This window comes from Gopherus flavomarginatus, chromosome 12 (assembly GCF_025201925.1).
Source record: "Gopherus flavomarginatus isolate rGopFla2 chromosome 12, rGopFla2.mat.asm, whole genome shotgun sequence".
NCBI classification, from domain to species: domain Eukaryota; kingdom Metazoa; phylum Chordata; order Testudines; family Testudinidae; genus Gopherus; species Gopherus flavomarginatus.
In genome coordinates, this window is record NC_066628.1 from 29,950,569 (window position 1) to 29,969,089 (window position 18,521).

The 18,521-nt window shown below is 44.1% G+C and overlaps 1 protein-coding gene across 1 annotated transcript in view; it reads left to right on the plus strand.

The window, feature by feature from the left end:
- The window catches only part of NTN1 (netrin 1), a 214,924-nt gene that overhangs the window by 93,539 nt on the left and 102,864 nt on the right, over positions 1-18,521 (plus strand). Inside the window, exon 3 of the mRNA XM_050919332.1 lies at positions 11,411-11,599. Within this exon, the coding sequence (XP_050775289.1) occupies positions 11,411-11,599 (189 nt within the window). The remainder of the gene's footprint in view (positions 1-11,410; positions 11,600-18,521) is intronic.

Genomic DNA, 18,521 nt, shown 5'->3' on the forward strand with positions numbered 1-18,521 from the left:
AAACCGGGAGTAACTCCACTGGAGTCAGTCTGAAATCGGTGCAAGTGGGCCCACGGGGTCTAAGAGCAGGAAATACTTCAAAGGAGCAAAGCCACATCAATGTAGTCCTCAGCTTTAAGTTTGTAACAACAAGATATTATCAAACCCAACCTTGCTGAAAATGTTTCCATGCCAGGATGACTCATCCAGGTTCACAGAGCAAGTCAGTGGCTCAGCAGTTCTTAGAACTCAGGTGCTTGTAACTCCTCTGCCTTTCCTTAGCCTCCGCCCCCAAAGCCATGCTGCCTCTGATTTCAGACATACCTCCGGGGCGGCTCCAGGCACCAGCGCTACAAGCGCGTGCCTGGGGCAGCAAGCCACGGGGGGCGCTCTGCTGGTCACCGCTAGGGCGGCAGGCAGGGTGCCTTCGGCGGCATGCCTGCGGATGGTCCACTGGTCCCGCGACTTCAGCGGACCCTCCGTGCTTGGGGCAGCAAAATGTCTAGAGCCACCCCTGCATACCTCAGACCTCCAGGTGAAACTCAGAAGCTGCTGATTTTCACCTGGTTTTAGTGTGAAACCACAAATGGACCAAAACTCTCTTGAAAGTCCCAGGATACTCAGCAGATAATGAGTTCTGCATTTGTAACAAAACCAGATACCAGAGGAGTTTTGTTTGGCTTCAGGTTTCATACTGAAAGCTTCTCTGTTGCATTTGTAGAGCACCAGTCACCATAGCTGCTCTATTGACCTGCAATGTAAAATGAAATAAGCCTCCTGAGTGGTTCAGTGTAGGACATTATTTGATGCACATTAATAGCTCCAGGTCACACGATGAAGCAGTTATGCATGCAGGAGAATAGATTATTCAGTTAGAGTAAGAATTTCTAGATTTTGTGGTCACCATTAAGATGAAATTGTTTGTTATGGATGGCTGAAGTAGTTCACGTTTTCAGGGAAACTATACGACCAGAGTTGAGATAGCTTTTAGTTTCTTACCTGTGAATCGCCATTCTTGTTTTTTCTGGGATGCTCACTTTAATGTATAGTTTTCTGTCTTTTTTCTACTTTATTGTCTTGGGCATTTTAAAACTATAGTGTGCTTTCAAGTTTCTTGGAAACTTAACTCTGAATTTACTAGTTTTGCATAGTTTGACAATTCAGTATTCTCTCATTGCCTCTAACACTCTACTTATTGATCTGCCCTTTCACCTGAGACTCCAGATGAACGATGGTTTTGGTCAGGTAAAATACTCCTACTGGGGAAGGATAGCAAAGTGCATAAAAATGGCTTTTGTAACAACTCTGTGCCAGTGGTGCATTTTGCAACAGCTGTACTGATTCCATAAATCCAGTTTCAGGGCTTAACCTTTTCATCTTAGAGATGGATCTGAACCAGAACTACAGGTCAGAACACACCTCAATTGTGCGGTTTTCAAACCCAGACCTGGCTTAGGCTCATTCCTTAAAATCTTATCGGAGCAGCTCAAAGACACTAGTGCAAAAATGTTAGGTGTTGAGTAACATTGCAAACTCTTTGGGGCTGGGAACTTGGCTTCCTCTGTTTCCTGTAAAGCATCATGCAAATTTGCAACACTACATAAGTGCCCGGTAATAATAGCAAATAATGTTTGTAGGAAGCAGTTAGCTGAAGAAGGTTCGACCACTCCAAAACACTGTTTTCCTCCCTGTGGCTATGGGAAGGCTGCTGCTGAGATCTGCACCAGATAAGAGTGTAACTACAGGGGCAAGCAGTTTTTAAGTGGACAAATTGCTCCCAAGTGGATTCCAATTGGACTCTAAATAAACACTTAACAAACACCTAAGAGTTTAGCTTGAGCCGGAAGTTGAGGGGCCAACGGCTGTGTACTTTCTCTGATAACCCTTGCATTTACTCTTGCCTTAGGCTTGAAGTCTGAGCTACTGGATATAAACAATGCTTTTCAAATCGTTTCAAGAATCACACATCTTTGATTTGTGCAGGGTGCTAAAAATAAAACACCAGTGTTGCTTTAGTATCATCACTTGGATTGAAATACATTGTTCATTCCTTTCATCAGAAATAATTCAGGTTGAGTCTAGGCCTGTTTAGGCCTGGTCTGCAAACCTCTACAAAGACATGTGAGCTGTGGAGGCAATGCAGCAAGAAACCCAGCTAAAGAAAAAGAGAATCTTGACAAGAAACAAACATAGACATTGGTAATAACAATCAAAATCTTGATGTGATGCAAATGGGCTAGCAACTTCCAAAGGGCAGATAGCTGCTTTGCAGACTGTTTTTCTCTGTGCAGAAAATGGCTTTGAGTTGTTGTCAGTGAATCCAGTAATATTTCAGTACAATGCATGGGATCCAAAGGGTAAGGTCTTGAGGACTCTGATCCACTGTAATTGGAAGTAGATATTGTTATTATTTGATATTTAATATAATGAACCACAGGAGCCATTCTGTATGATTGGAAGTGTCTCATAGAATACAAGTTAGGAATATATGACACCTTAGAATCCCATTGACTTGAAAGAGCTACTTGCCACCTGTCAGCTGGTGATAGGCAGACCTGAAAAGTTCAGTTTGGATTTTTATCTGAACACTTTGGGTCTGCAGAGTGGGGCTGTAAGTCTCACAGGAACAAGCTTTCTCGTGAGATTCTTGGTGCTTCCTGCCAGGTCAGAAATACTATGTGGACAGACTGGGAATCTCTCTTGATATTAGCACTCCAGTCCTGTCTGGAACTAAGCTGTGCAGAAATGATGTATTTTTTTAAAGTTAACCTACATTTTTCAAACCACAGATTCCCATTATAGGCAGTGTTTCAAGTGTTTCTTTTATTATCCAGCCTGGTTCGTGTGCCACTCAGGATGCTGGAATGATTGAAATGGAATGGTTTTTCTATGTTTGCAGTGATTATTGGTCAGCTTCCAAAGGTGTGTTGTGGTATCAAAAACCTCCATCCTTAGGGGTTTTTAAGGGCCAGCTTGACAAAGCCCTGGCTGGGATGATTTAGTTGATGTGGGTCCCGCTTTGAGCAGGAGATTGGACTAGATGACCTCCTGAGGTCTCTTCCAACCCTAATCTTAGAATCATAGAATATCAGGGTTGGAAGGGACCTCAGGAGATCATCTAGTCCACTCACAACCCTGGGTGTAGCAGGCCAATGCACAAACCACTGAGCTATCCCTCCCCCCTGATTCTATGATCTTGCAACTCTTTACAAAGGTGGTAAATATTAGAGCTGAGAAAATTACCCTCAGAGTAATAGATTTGATGAGGTTTGTCCTTTTCTCTCTTTGCAAATTGCTCACAAGCAGGTTAGGCTTTTCTCTAACCGTTTGTTGTTCAAATGATCTGCCAGGTAATTGCAGCGAATAGTCCTTGGCCTGTAGATTTTTGACAGATTGTCTGTTGGGAGTTCTTGCTATCAAAATATTGAACTGTGGTGGTTGGTGGTGACTGGCACCCAGTTGTCATTGATTTGTTCTTATCCTCAGATTGGATGTGGGGAACACTTCCAATCAGATTTTGGAGGGTGAATACTTCCTGCTCCAAAGCTCTGTGAATGTTCTCTAATATTTGCTTTAAAATTCTGAGTATGTCTGCACTACGGAGGCCCTTCCTGCGTATTAGTCCCGTAGTGTAGACGCAGCTTATACAGATCAAAGGGACTTTTCTGTTGGTCTGGGAACACCACCTCCCCAAAGGACAGTTAGTTATGTCAACAGAAGCCCTCTTCCATTGACATAGCTGCGTCTACACTGGGGATCTTGTTGGCATAGCTATATCAGTCAGCGGTGTGTCATTTCACACTCCTAGCCAAGGTAATTATGCTGATGTGACTTTCAAGTATAGACCAAGCCTCACTGTTTTTCTGAACTCCCTGCCAGTAAGCTAAGCTGTTTGGAAAACAGTCTTGTAAGGAGAGCAAGCAGAGAGGAAGCAAATTTCACTTTTCATTGCAGTGGCTGTTTTGCAGACTGCTTTGAGTTAGTTACCCAGCTCCTGTAAGTACTAGTCTCTGTGTTCCAGATGGGGCAACACTGAGCCCCAGAAATGTGCCTGTTTGTTACTGTTATTATGATCTGTGGGCTTGGCTGCGCTGCAGAGTTAACTCGAGTTATAATGTGAGTGTTGCCCCTGGCCAAACTTGAGTCCCCGTCCCCACACAGAATCCCTTTACTCAAGTGTGGTGGTGCTTTGGATGGCTCTTCAAGGGGTTCAAGCTACAGCTTGAGTGAGCACAACTTGTCAGCTGCTAATCCAATCACTCTATGCACTAATTTATTTCTAGTCATGCATTAAGCAACATGCCTAACATCTGAGCTAGCTCGGGTCTGTCTGCACAGGCTGCAGTCATGCCTCCCGATTGCCCTGTAGACTTACCCTCAGCGTGGTGTGATGAGGGCATGCTAGGGTGATAAGCACTCCAAATTTCTCTGGCACAGCCTCAGACAATGCAGTAATGGGAAATTCCGTTGTGACTTGACATTAATGAGTCATTATTTGTCCATAAACAGTGCCCATTCTTCCTTTATTCTGCAGCCCGTGTTCATAGCGAAGATTTCGTGGACTCTGCCAAAGCGTAGCTGTTTATTATGTAATGACTCTCCATTCTATCACGCAGACTTTACTGCACTCTTGCACTCTGACTGTCCACGCTGCCAGCAGGTCTCCCTTTCATAGCCACAATATGCTGGTGTATTTTTCCCCATAGTGGCTTATCTCAGGCAAACCAAATCTATTTCATCTCCTCTCCCTTACTCATATGTGAAGCATATGCAAATAAATTGTCCCAGGAAGCATTTACATTCGGTTTAGGCTGCGAGAGTCTGTGATTGATGACAAATATCCAGCAGTGGGGATAGCTCTGGCTTATCCCTGTGGCCTGTGTAACCGCTCTGCTAGGCGGAGGCACATCAGCCAGCACAGCAAGTAGGAATAGATTGCTGGTTGCTGTTGATCATTATTTCAGTGTGATATAGTGAGGGATCTTCCACAAAGGGATGACTTTCTGAACTCCCTTGTAATGTCTGCACCAGGGGTGAGGGTGTTGCCACACATCCCAGCCCCATTCCCCAAAGCACTGAGTTACAGGGAGTTTACTTCGGTTACAAGGGCTGGGTGAGGCTGGTGTCACTGGCAGACCTATGGAGATGTCAACTGAGGAGGTCATTGCTGGGTTCTTGCCTGCTTTGAGAAGGCTCTCAATTCCTCCAGGGTGGGGTCCCTGCACAGGGAGGGCTAACAGCACCCGGGACAGACCAGTGCACCTTTGTTTGCATCACGAGGTGAAGAGGCAATGTTGCAGCACAATGAGCTTGCCCTTATGAAGGTGGCAAGCTTGCTACTGAGTGGGCAGGCTGCCTCCACTGCACACTCAGGCCTTGCTGGCCCAGAGAGCAAGAGAAGGGGGGTGTCAGTGCAAAGTGAAAGCACCCAGCTTCTGCCAGTCTGGGGAGGGTAAGTGCAGTGCAAAGCCTGCTGGCTTTGGCCTGCTTGAGTTTCAGGACCTCTGCGTTTCAACTTCTGGCTTTATGTCTTTCTGCACCTAAAACCTCAAACTGATACACCAAATGAAACCATATGTGCCGGATGGGACTAGCTAGTCTGTGGGAACCAAAGAAACTTTCCCAGATCCCCCTTTCCTCGGGGACCAGGCCACCCGACATTAGCCAATGCACTGCCTATTTATGTGTGTTCTTCCAAGGGATGGTAGAACTTAGTCAGATAAAATAAAATCTGACCCAAACTTTCATCTAAAACCACAGCCTGACTCTCCACCTACAACACAATTTGAACTTTATGCAAGGTTCAAAAAAGCTTTAAAAAGGGGTTTTCTTCCACTATGTCACAGGCAGTTCTGTGTTCCTGACTGAACTGGAGATTCCCAGCTGAATTTTGCAAGCCCAGCTGGCTTTGATGAACCACCAGACTTTTGGAAGCTTAGCTAAAGTAGTGCTGATTGAAAAATGGAGAGGCTGTGGTGCACCATGAGGGATGCCATCTCCCTGGGAAGCTGGGCCCTTAGGAGCAAATGGATGCATGAAGGACTGGAACTACAACTCCCATGAGGCACTGCGGCAGCTCATGTAAATACAGAGATTAATATTAATCTGACCCAAAATGAAACATTTCAGTTTTCCTGATGGAAAAGTCCACCAAAACTTATCTTGTGCTGTGGAAACTTTTGACAAAAAGTCATTTTTCAGTAATGTTTCATTTGAAATTTTTCAACCAGCCCTAAACCAAACCTCTGACTCTTCTGAGGTTTGGCTTTCTCTGTTTTTTGTACTATCTGTATTTAGTTGGTACTAACTAGTTTACACTTGAGCCTGGTTCTCCAGGTAAAGGCCCTTTCCAGAGGAGCATGATGGAAATATTTGCATGTTTGCAAATAAAATTAGCCATCATAGGGTAATTCAGGTCCCAGGCAATGCTGGAGACAGTCGCTGCAAGTATCGCTGTCCAGTGAGACTCCCAATGGCATTCTAGAGATCTCAGCAAATGACAATGTTCTTTTGTTCTGTACTTAACCTGTAGGTTTGGGTGTCTGCTAGGCATTTGCTGACTATATTGACAATTATTATTATTCCTGTTGACAAAAGGAAGAAATTATGTAGGCTGGGAGATAACATGAGAAAGTTTGGGTAGCCTGTTAGGTCACAGCTCATGAAAAGGAAGATTGAGAGGTGACTTGATTACTTTGTACAAATACCTTCACAGAGAAAAGAGCAAGTAATAAAGAGCTCTCTAATCTAACACAGAAAGGTATAATAAGAACCAATGGCTGGAGGTTAAAGCTAGGCAAAGACAAATGAAAAAATAAGATACAAAAGGGTGATTAACCATTGGAACAAACTCCTAAGGAAAGTGGTGGATTCTCCACCTCCTGATGTCTTCACATGCCGACCGGATGCCTTTCAGGAAAATATGCTTTAGTCACACACAAGTTATTGGGCTCAACACAGGGGAAACAGTGAAATTCTCTAGCCTGTGTTGTAGCCTGATGATCTCATGGTTCCTTTTGGATATAAAATTTATGAAAATATATGATGTATAAACTAGCATTGGGAGACCCAGTTCTGATATTACAAACTCCCTGAAATAGCTCATGAGCAAGGTATAGATTGGAGCCAACCATCTTCAAATCCTTCAAGGCTGAAGCAGGATCCAGTCTCATCTACACTTCAAGACGAACCATGCTTTTAGTGATGTGCCAGGGGACTGCTCTGGTGTAGCCACGTACCCCAACATGGCTCTTGCAAAAGGCCCATCTAGGCATCAGTTCCTTCACATTTATATTTATTCAATGTGCCACCATTATTCCACCCTCCCTGCATGCTATTGTAAGAGGGAAATGGCATGGCTATTTTTCGGTCAGATCAAACCTTTCTCAACAGGCATCATAAAGCACAGCAGGCTAACTACTGTAATTGCCAGTTAGTCCTGGCCGATGGCCAGTTGAACATAGTGCCAGAGTATTCAGTGACTGGGCATTCAGGAATAGGATGGAAGACAATAGTTTCTAATAAATCCGGTCTTGTCATGAAACTAGAGCCCGTATTAGCCGCAATTCCAATGGATGGACTGATTAACAGGCCATGGTTTCTGCAAACAGGTGCATTGGAAGGGGAAGGAATAATGTGTGTGTGTGTGTGTGTGTGTGCGCGCGCGTGTGCAGCAGTATGCAATAGGATGACGATTATGGAGCTGCAGGCCCAACAAAAAGCTGGCACTGCCTGACACTCCATAGAGATCATTCCACAGCAAGGATAAGGAGGCAGGAAAATGAAACATTATCGTTCATGGTTCCCCCTCTTCTCTGGGCTCAGAAAGGAAGGGTGGTGGGTGGGGGAGGGAAGAAGGTTCTTTGTTCCCACATTTTGTATCTGAGCTGGACATAGATGGAGATGTGTATCCTGGTGCAAACTTCCCCCCCACCCCAAACAATGCAGAAGTTTGCTCTAAGTGCAGGGGTCTATTGTGTACAAGAAATGGAGCTGTGGGGAGTGAAGATCCTTTGGCAGTTTGAACAGGCAGAGGAGGGAAGCAAGAAGAGAAGGGGAGGAGATAAAGTAGGCGGAGAGGGTGAGAGAACCAGAAACAAAGCTTGTGGAAGCTATTGGTGTGTGGGTGGAAGGAGGGGACCATTTGGTGTGTTGAGGGAGCTAACAATAGTGTGAGCAGTGTGTGGGCGGGGGAGGGGAATCTCCTGGGAAGGGTAGGCTGGCTGGCACCAAGGTGCTTTCATCGAAGGTAAGGCTGAGGCCAGGCAGACGGAAGTGAGCGGGGTTTGTAGAATGGTGCTCATGAGAGAGAGCTGTGAGAGAGAGGAAACTAAAATGCAGAACTGGCTCCCAGCAGCAACAGTTCCTCCCTACAGGCTATGGAGTCCCCTCCAGGGGTTCTTTTAGGTACCTCCAATTGTTCTATCAGCAGTGAGTGTGTATGTGCCACGCGAACCATTAAGCCCCTTAGTCTCCTGCTGCTGATGAACAGCCTGAGCTGCTTGCTTCTTTCAGCCTCCACTGTTGGTTTCTGCTTCCAAGGTCCTTTGCAGGGAAAAGGGCTAGAAAGTTTACTTTTCAGGGATAGCGGAGATTCACCTGCCCCTGCATTAGGAGAGGGGGTTATGATGGGCCTGAAAGGCTGGGTATGGCAGAGCACAGGGGAGTGGGCCTGGGGCTTGGAAACACTTCAGTGCTTTCCCCTCAAAAAAGTGTAACACTGCCCCCCCGCCAAGTCCTCTTACTCTAGTTTCAGCTGTATAAAGAAAAAAATTGCAAGACAAAAAAATCTAGAACGTGCTGAATGCATGGATCCTATTTTTGTCCTAGATGACAGTCTCGTTAGTTGCACTTGCGCTACTTGTGAATGTATCTGTTGTGCAGGCAAAACCCTACCAGCAGAAATCCCCCCACACCAACAGGTTGCTGTGTTCCTAGCAGGGCAGATATAGCACTCCTTTTAGCAGGTGAGCCCGGCTAAGGAGATAGTCAGAGTATTTGGGTTGAAGTCTCATAGCTGGTTGGTGTTAATGGATTCCAGTGGCTGAGAATATCCTGAAAGATAATCTCAGTGCTGCTCCTAGTGTTAAGAAAGTTTTTTATTTCATGGGGCAGAGCTGCTGCTTTGGGATTGGAGGGGGCTAGTTCAAGCCCCAGCAGGCCTCACAGCATCAGAGAATGAAACAAAATACAGAACAAAAACACAGAAAGCCTTTTCTGCCCTGCTGTTCTAGGTAGAGAGGGTATTTTGCTCCCCAGTAGGGATAGGTTGGTTGCAAATCAGGAGTAGAACAGTGACTGCTCAGAAAAAATAAAATGAAGCCGCACTGTAATTTTTTAGGCTGAAATTTGATAATTAAGCAAATACCGCAAGTCTTTGTCTTGGGCAAGGAGCATGAGGTAAACAGGAAGGAATGGGATTAAGATGTCTCTGTTCTAAAGGAAGGTGACGAGCAGAGAGCTCTGACACCTTCCCTTTGCAGAACGGAGAGGCCCAGATGTGGGTTTGCATTGCTTTGCTGCATTCTTCAACGCTGTAGGGCAAATGAAAGCAAAGGGAAAAGAAAAACAAGCTATAAAATACTCTGCAAAGCACACAGTTCTTGCAACTGCCGCTTGACAGCTCTGGGGAATGGCAGGGGAGGGGCTGAGCTTTTGATGTTCTCTTATTAGTTTCCTTTTGTACTGGCCGTTGTTAAAAATAGCCACCATGTTGTCATTAGGTTGCATATGGCAGAAAGATCTGGCATCTCCTGGCAGGTTCAATCATGGCGTAACTGTCAACAGAGAGGACTGCTTAGTATTTAACTAGCAATGTCAGGTTGACCCAATCCCTGCAGCAGGCTGAGAACAGCTGGTGTGAAGGAGCAGGAGGTTGCATTGTAATGTTGTGATCTAGACACACAGTAAATGGTGAGGCTACAGAATCCAAACCTTTCTAGAAATATTAAAGGGGAAGATTTGATAGAACTATTTCAGATCCTTAGAATTCACAGAAACTGAGCATCTCCTAACTGTACAGCAAGTGTGTGTGGTGGGAAAGGAGAGTTTGCCTCCGACGCTTTAAAAGTGGGATAGAGACTGCGGAGAGGGGAGGCATGTGCTGAACAATTACATACTGGTGAACCGGACTCCACGGGCTCAGGAGATGTCTGTCCGGCTGCAGGATGTTCTCTATTTAACATTAGTTAATGCAGTGCCGCTTCAAGAGGAAATCAGAGGGTAGATGATAACAGTTCGCATGGCTCTCTAATGTTACTCCAGTGAAGCTGACAGTCACAAACGTTTCTGACTGAAAGTGGCAGAAGCCTATCAAAGGCAGGCACCACCATTTTAACTAGACAGGGGCCTCACTCCCAAAGCTCAAATCTGCATCCAAAATTAAAGCACGTTTTGATCCAGGCTCTACCTTCTGGCCCATCTGACTGACTATAAGAGGGGAGGGCCAAGGGGATCCACTTCCTGCGCTGTTATCCCATCATGAGGGTGTAACCTCAGAAGGCTGAGATAATCCCTCCGAAGTTGATGTGCTTCCCCAAACTCTCCATGCCCCAGGAGTCTCTAATACTCAGTTTAAATCTCTCAGGTTATGTCTACACTGCAGTTATAAACCTGTAGCTGGCCCATGCCAGCTGAGTCAGGCTTGAGCTAAGGGGCTATTTAATTGCGGTGCAAATGTTCAGGGTTGTTCTGGAGCCCAGAATCTAGGATCCTGCAAGGTGAGAGAGTCACAGCTCGTCCCAAACACCTACGCTGCAGTTAAACAGCCCCGTAGCCTGAGCCCCAGAAGCCTGAGTCAGCTGGCACCAACCAGCCTTGGGATTTTAATTGCAGGGTAGACTTACCCTCAGGAGCTGGTTTCTTCAGTGGCCTGCTACCCTTAAGGCTGGGAAAGCAGCCCTTCCCGTGGTATTTTGTCACTTCCACTCCCAGTCTCAGGTGCAAGAGCAAGATTATGAATGTAACAAATTACCATCTTTTTAAATTTAACATGAATGTTGCATTGAGGGCCAACCAGGCTGGGTCCCATTGTTCAAGCTGCTGTATAAACATATGGTTAACATCATTCCCAGCCCCAAGGGGCTTACAATCTAGGCTGTGTAAGTCTGGAGCAACATCACTGACTTGTTTTCACCAGTGTCTGAAAGAAAAATCTGGTCCCTTTGCATATTTGTAGGGAGTTTCAGATTGATTCTTGTTCATAGAAACCAGATTGACTTGCTAATGTCCAGCTTCCTCCTCCTCCTTAGCCTCTGTGGTAATGGCCAGTAGCCTACGTTTGGCCCATGGCATACTGAGATCCAGTTTCCCCATGATCAGGGGTTGAGTCAGCCAGTAGGAATCAAGGGGCTGGGATATACCTCTGCATTCGTTCATGAGACTCATGTACCACAAGTGGCAACTTTTCTGCTTTTTGTCTCTTTTCCCACAGCTTGTAACTGCAACCTTCATGCCCGGAGATGCCGCTTTAACATGGAGCTTTACAAGCTTTCAGGCCGCAAGAGCGGAGGGGTCTGCCTTAACTGCCGGCACAACACGGCGGGCCGTCATTGCCACTACTGCAAAGAGGGCTACTACCGGGACATGACCAAGCCGATCACCCATAGGAAAGCATGCAAAGGTACGCAGAGAAGGAGTGCCTGAGGTGATGTCTGGGATACTGAACAGACTGTTCCCCCTAGCCCTTCCCTTCCTGTCTATCTCCATAGCTGTTTCTGTTGTTAGCCTATTCCCACTCTATCCTCTCAAAGGCCAAACCACAAAAATGCCTCTTCTTTCACCCCCTCACTCCTTTTTCTCCACCTCACCTTATTCATAGATTCATAGACTCTAGGACTGGAAGGGACCTCGAGAGGTCATCGAGTCCAGTCCCCTGCCCTCATGGCAGGACCAAATACTGCCTAGACCATCCCTGATAGACATTTATCTAACCTACTCTTAAATATCTCCGGAGATGGAGATTCCACAACCTCCCTAGGCAATTTATTCCAATGTTTAACTACCCTGACAGTTAGGAACTTTTTCGTAATGTCCAACCTAAATCTCCCTTGCTGCAGTTTAAGCCCATTGCTTCTTGTTCTATCATTAGAGGCTAAGGTGAACAAGTTTTCTCCCTCCTCCTGATGACACCCTTTTAGATACCTGAAAACTGCTCTTTCCCACAGCCATACTCACCAGACCTGCCAAGCCCTTGTTATTTAGAAAGAGAGTTTGAAGGTAGCTTTTAAAAGCATCTCTGCTCTGAGGATGAAAGATTTTGCAATGTCTATTTCAAGAAGATATTTTGGGTCATATTTTTAAAGCAATCTTAACCAAACACCAAGCTGTGCCTGCCATGTAGATGGTACAAAGCCACAACCACCTGATGTGCATGGACACAAATTTGACTTGTGCAGATTTAGAGGCTGTTTCTGACAAATGTGACCCACTCAAATCTCACTCATTAGGGGGGAAAAAAGGTCTTTTATTGCACCTGTCATAGCTTAAGAGAGAGACACACACACACTCACATATTCAGTGGGTTTGAGCGGCTATTCACAACACGTGTGACCAGGCAAGCAAAAACAAACAATGAAATGGAAAAGAAAATGCAGCCAAAGGAGAAGAAAAACAAAGGTGTTCACAGATTGCTACGGTTATTCAGATCAGCAAAGGGATTTCTGACATTAAAAACCAAAGCTCTGGTCCCCCGCCTCCCACACCTTCTCACAGGTGTGCATACCAGCAAACAGTGAGCTCCATTCAACAGTCTTAGCATCGGGGTGGACAAAGGTCAGATCTCTTACGAATCCATATATCTGGCATACACACAACATAGGTTGCAAGCATTAGGGAGAGAAAGGAAAAGAGAACATTTAATCCATGTACCAACAGCTTTGTTCCTCTGGACAAAATAATAATAAAAAAGGAAGCAGGGGGATCTATTACAGCTCAGCGGACCAGGCAATAATCATTTAATTTTTCTGATGTGATGTTTTAATTTTGCGATTCGTTGGAAATGAAACTTCCATAGGTGATTTGGGCTCGAGCCAGAACTCTAGCGGTTCCTTCAGAGCATAGGAGGATCTGTTGGGTTAGCCCCTAAATTCTAGTACTCTGGAATTCCACAGACATTGTGTCGTCATTCGATCTGGGCCTGTTCAAATGCCCTTTAATTGATTTTTCAAACCATTTTTATTTGGCGATATTGAGACAGGCACCTGCTGCGGAATGAGAAGGCAGCTGTCCCTTTGTGTACATATGAGCAGAGGCAATGGGTGAGGGTGACTTAGGTTACAGTGAGGAACAGTTAGCCTTGGGGAGATGCTCCCTTAAGAGTTCATGGTTAAAGGAGGCAGGGAGTGGGTGGAGAATGGACATGTCTGAGGATACATGGGCTTAGGTTGGATTCTGACCCTGCACATAGGTGCTTAGCAATGCTGTCTACTTTTTAGGCTGTGGGCCTTGTACTAGCCAGGTGTAGGTGGTGGCTGCACATTAGCACTCCCACTATCATGGGGTTGGGGTCCCCAGCACCACAAGTCCTGCTCAGCCCTTTCTAAATTGTGAGTATACAGGGTAAGGAAGGATCAAACCATGAAAATCAGGCCTGGTTTCAACTCTCAGCCAAGCTGGTGGGAGGAAGATGAATTGCATGCCTGAGATACCCTGTTCAGAAAACAAAGATACTCAACAGGCAATAGGTAGTTTGTAGGGCTGACTTGAAAATGAATTTCTTTTCCACAGGAAAATTTTGTCTTTTCATGGAAAAAGTGGGAAAACGGTGACTGAAAACTGAAATTTTTTGGCCAAAAATGGCAAGTTTTGGCTGAAAAGTCTTGGATTTTCATTTTTTCAGTTAAAACTCCAAATTTTCTATGGAAAACAGACCTTTTTGTTAGGTTGATGGCTTTGTTTACCTTTTATGTAAAATGTACTTTCATTATCTCTGCTTGATGACCAGGCTGGTTAGACTACCAAACACACATCTCTTTGTCTAGGGCAGACTGGGCTTATGCATTTCTTGCCAAATACATTTTAAGAACATAATTCTAGCCCATATCCATAATTCCTCGTACACACCCCATACATACGTCACGAAGTAATATTAATAATCAGTGAATTATTAGTTTTCCAGTGAGGTATTACATGCCACTTTGAGTATATATCATGACAACAGTGTGTTAGGTGCAGTGAGTGTATCAGTCCTAGCAAGAGTTGCTAACACAGAACAGTGAACCACCAATAGGACCCCGATGTCACACTCTCTTCACCCCTCATTCTTCCACACAACCTAAATACCTGCTTCTAGTAGGATTCAGATATTGACCCATCAGCCTGGCCTGGTCACTTTCAAGCTACTCCAGTGGTCCCTCTAATTTTCCTGAAATAGACATAATTCTCTTTAATCCCTGGTACGTTGGAGCAGCTGGCTCTGGGATTTTTATCAAAAGAGTGGTGTGTGGGGGTTACTATGGAAAACCTGACAATAGGCAGCAGCAAAGTCCTGCAAATTTGATGTTTACAGTATGATTGCCTGGTACTAGCTGGTGACATGGGCTTCCTCCTGAAATACCCAGTGATTTGCTCACATGCTTCTGATTACGTCACAGTGATGATTCTGCTCCTGTTTGTTTACTTTTGGGAGCATTCCATTGATATCCGCTAATGCTGACACCACTGCAAACTCCATGTCTAATTTACTTTTATTTTCAACACAGGCTTGTCATTTTTTGTCAGTTAGTGGATCTCAAAGGAATGCAAGCTTGTCTCTGGAAGCCGGGATTGTTGCCTTTTTAACTTGTTCTTTTTTTTTCAGGTGGAACATAAAACTTTTTTTATTGCCTCTGGAAGAAACCGGATAAAAATTTCCAAAGTATCTAGATCCCAATGGAACATAGGTTCCTAACTGACTTAGCTGCTTTCCCCCATGGTGGATATTATGCCCAGTGCTCAGTCCAAAGCACTAAAGTTTTAGTGAGTGGAAAGGAGCTATTTTGGCTTGGCTTTACCAGGGCCAAGTCTCCTGGCTGCATGTGATGGAAGGAGAATGCACCCTTCTGATCTAAGGGGGTTTTCCCAGTGCACCAAATCCAGCTGTCACAATGTAAGGGTCTAAATCCAATGCTGCTTCCAGTGAAGTCAGTGGACATTTTGCCATCGACTTTGGTGATAGCAGGATTGGATTCCATTATGCAGGGAATGGGCTGCTCTTGTGAGCCCAGCTGTGTGGAAGGAAAGACTTTTGATGTAGCATCAGCTCAGGATCATTTCACTACAGTCAGGCAAATGGCAGTTTACACCAATGCTCCTCCCCCTCCCCATCCTTCAAGCTCTGGAGTCCCTTAAATTTGGCCCAAATCAATAGGTTGCCTCCATTGTGCCTTTCAGTAGTGGACAGAGTCCATGTGCTGGGTTTTGCTGGCTGCTGTTGATACCCTGATATTAGTGTTCTAGGGGAATGAGCAGGTGGTTCTTTAGTGCTGACTATTCCTTCTCACAACAAATACTTGGTTGGGCATAGGATAGAATAGCATGAAAACAGCCTTATCTTTTTATCTCCCAGAGGTGTCCCCCTCCCCGAAGCTCACTGATGGAGCAGTTTTCCATTGCCACTGATGTACCTATTCTCCATGCCTGTCAAGTCAGCATCTTCCATAGGCACAAAAGGTGCAATTCATCCCTGTAAAAAGAGACACCACAATTCCCATGCAACACCCCCATGGTGGTCCATACACCATATGCTATCTCTTGGCATAAAAATGAAGTTCCACCTGAGGGAGGCAGTATGGTTTTGTGGTTAAAGCCCATTGTTAAGCTTAAGGAGATCCTAGTTCTAGTTCTGCCAGTGACTCGGTGTCTTTTTGGACAGTGACTTAATCCCTCTATTCCTCAGTTTCCCCATGAGAATAATGCTTACTCACCTTTGTAAAACACTTTGCAATCCTAATTAATTCTACTAAATTCACTTTGCAATGAATGTATCTTGATGTGGCTTGTTCTTGAATAGCTCCTGCTCTTGAATTAGAGATCAACAAATCTGAATACTTCTCCCCACTCTCTATAGTTTATAACAAAACCCCGGCTATTGGAGCTAATAGATACAAAGGTACGTAATAAATATGCTAATGATTGATAAGTCCCTGACTCTCCAGCTATTCAGCACAATTTCACAGTAGTTCGAATGGTTTATTGTTGGTATAATCTATTGTCCTATACAAACGCAGATGAAATGAAGTTTCCTGCAGAATGGGGAATTCCTTTGAACCATCGTATTCCTGAGCTCTTTACAATACAGAGGCTTTTCGTTTTCCACTGTTGTTCTTTATGAACTTTGGCTCTATTATAAAATATTTTTTTAAAATGGTAAAATAATTGTTAAAAAAGAGCTATCGTCTAACAATTTCAGCCATTTCTCCATTGATAACAATATTAATTTATCATCTCACCAAACCATCTGTTGATGGGCTTGGCTCCCCCAGAATCTCATGTGGATGAATGCATTTAAAATTAAGAAATTAACCATCCTATTGCATCTGCCATCAGCCTTACAAATGACTCACGTTTCATTTCACAGAGCAGATAATGTTTCTCTATAAGACTTGATTCTTTCAACCATTGCAATGCTCCATTCACATTTTACGTTTAACACATTTAATGAAATACCAGTGTCTTGTGAAAATAAAATTGATAGAGAACTGTCAAGCCAGCATGCAGCATACTTAATCATTCTTGCAAGTATATTTTGCCTGGTGTGAACTTATAACATGTGTTTGATAAAGGATCTGCTGGATATGTTTGTATGTAATAATTCAACTTCATTAATTCAACCTAACAGATACATTTAGCTAAATTGCTTTTCCTCGTATGTGTGTTATTCCTCTTTCACTCCATACTATAACAACATTGCATTTCTTCATTTATTTTATATCTAATGGCAAGGTAAAAGAGACTGCTGGATGAACAAAATTGTGTTCTCTAAAGGGACACTTTCATATACCCAGTTGGGTTCTCAGAAATGGTTTTTTACAAAATGGGCTTTACCAAAGAGTTTTTAGAAATGTCTGCATGGTGGTTTTTTAAAAAATAAATAAATAAATAATTAATTAATTAAAACTTTTTTTAAAAAGCCATAAATAGGTCCCTTGTTTTGTTTTGGTTCCCAACATTGCACATTGGGCAAGTGTATGAAGATCAAATTGTGAATGAGCTGTAAACAGGAAGTAAAAATGACCGAGGTAGTTCTTCTGTTCAGACTAAGTGAAGCTTTTGTTAAGGGGGAGGGTAGCGGTGAACAAAGAGCATAATGAAAATGCATTCTTTTAAAAAAAATTCAGTTTTAATAATCCACCGTGGTCCTGGAAACCCAGGTAAGGAAATGTGTGTTTGTTTGGGGCTTGTAAGGATGACTTAACCTGACAGTGGCCTGTTAAAGAGTTATGCTCTTATGTTCATGTTGATTTACTGTACATTTGCTTCCTTCCTGTTATCTTCTTACAAAGAAAGATTTCAATGAATGGAGAGGCTGCTTCCCAGACCGATGCAACAGCCAGCACATGGCATGAAGGCACATGGAAAACTTTTTTACTAGACTGGCAGGCTGCTCAGCCAGACATTGCAATTTGGCTGCAAACCACGTGCAAGGGAACTGGAGCCAGAGTGAGAAGGGATATTGCATGAAGTGGCAGTGTTGGGATTATGCCAGGCTCTCCAAGGCAGAGCCTGGAAGCAAAAGGAACAGCCCCATTACTTCTGATGGTGGGTGGTCAGACAAAATGAGAGAAGCAAGTGGGTCAGGAAGGGGCCTTCATGTCTTTCAAGCTTAGAGGTCAGACTGCATGAATGAGCCTGGTGTCTCTTGGCTGATCCAAAGCTCATTGAAATTAGTAGGAGTCTTTCTGCTGATTCCAGTGAGCTTTGGATCAGCCCTAAATGAATATGATGCTCCTATATTCTAGCAGCTGAACTAGGAGCTGGGTTCCTTTCTGCATCACTTCAGTTTATCCCAATAGGCTTGACACTGTGTGAAAAACAGTTGGGCAAAAACCTATACAAATATCTTCTTAAAACATTTGTGTTCCAGCCTCTCCCTGACCTCAGTGGAAGCAGGATCAAGCCTTAAACCATGGCATCAAAACTGGTCGTTCCTCCGAAATAAAGCTCCATGCTTACTTTGATTTACTTCCCCCCAACCCACCCACACCTCTCAGTGATGTTGCACGTGAAATTCCACATCTCCAGCCTATGTAAACCCATTCCGTCATAAGCTATTATAAGTAGAGTAGATTCCATTAGCTCTTTTGATTAAATTCAGTCCTGATATTTGCCAGACTATCGGTCCTAATGTAATTATATTGAAACAGAACCTGTAGGGTTTTATAGCATTTCCATGAAACAGTCCTGCACTTTGAGGAGAAAGGATTTACATGCTTTTGATGAAAAGATGACAAGTGATATGAACCATGAATGCACTTGTGCTAAAGTTGCCAATGTAAACCTATTGCAGAGGAGTGAGATTTGGCATAGGTAGGAGAAACGGCTAGATCGCCTAATGCAAGATTAAA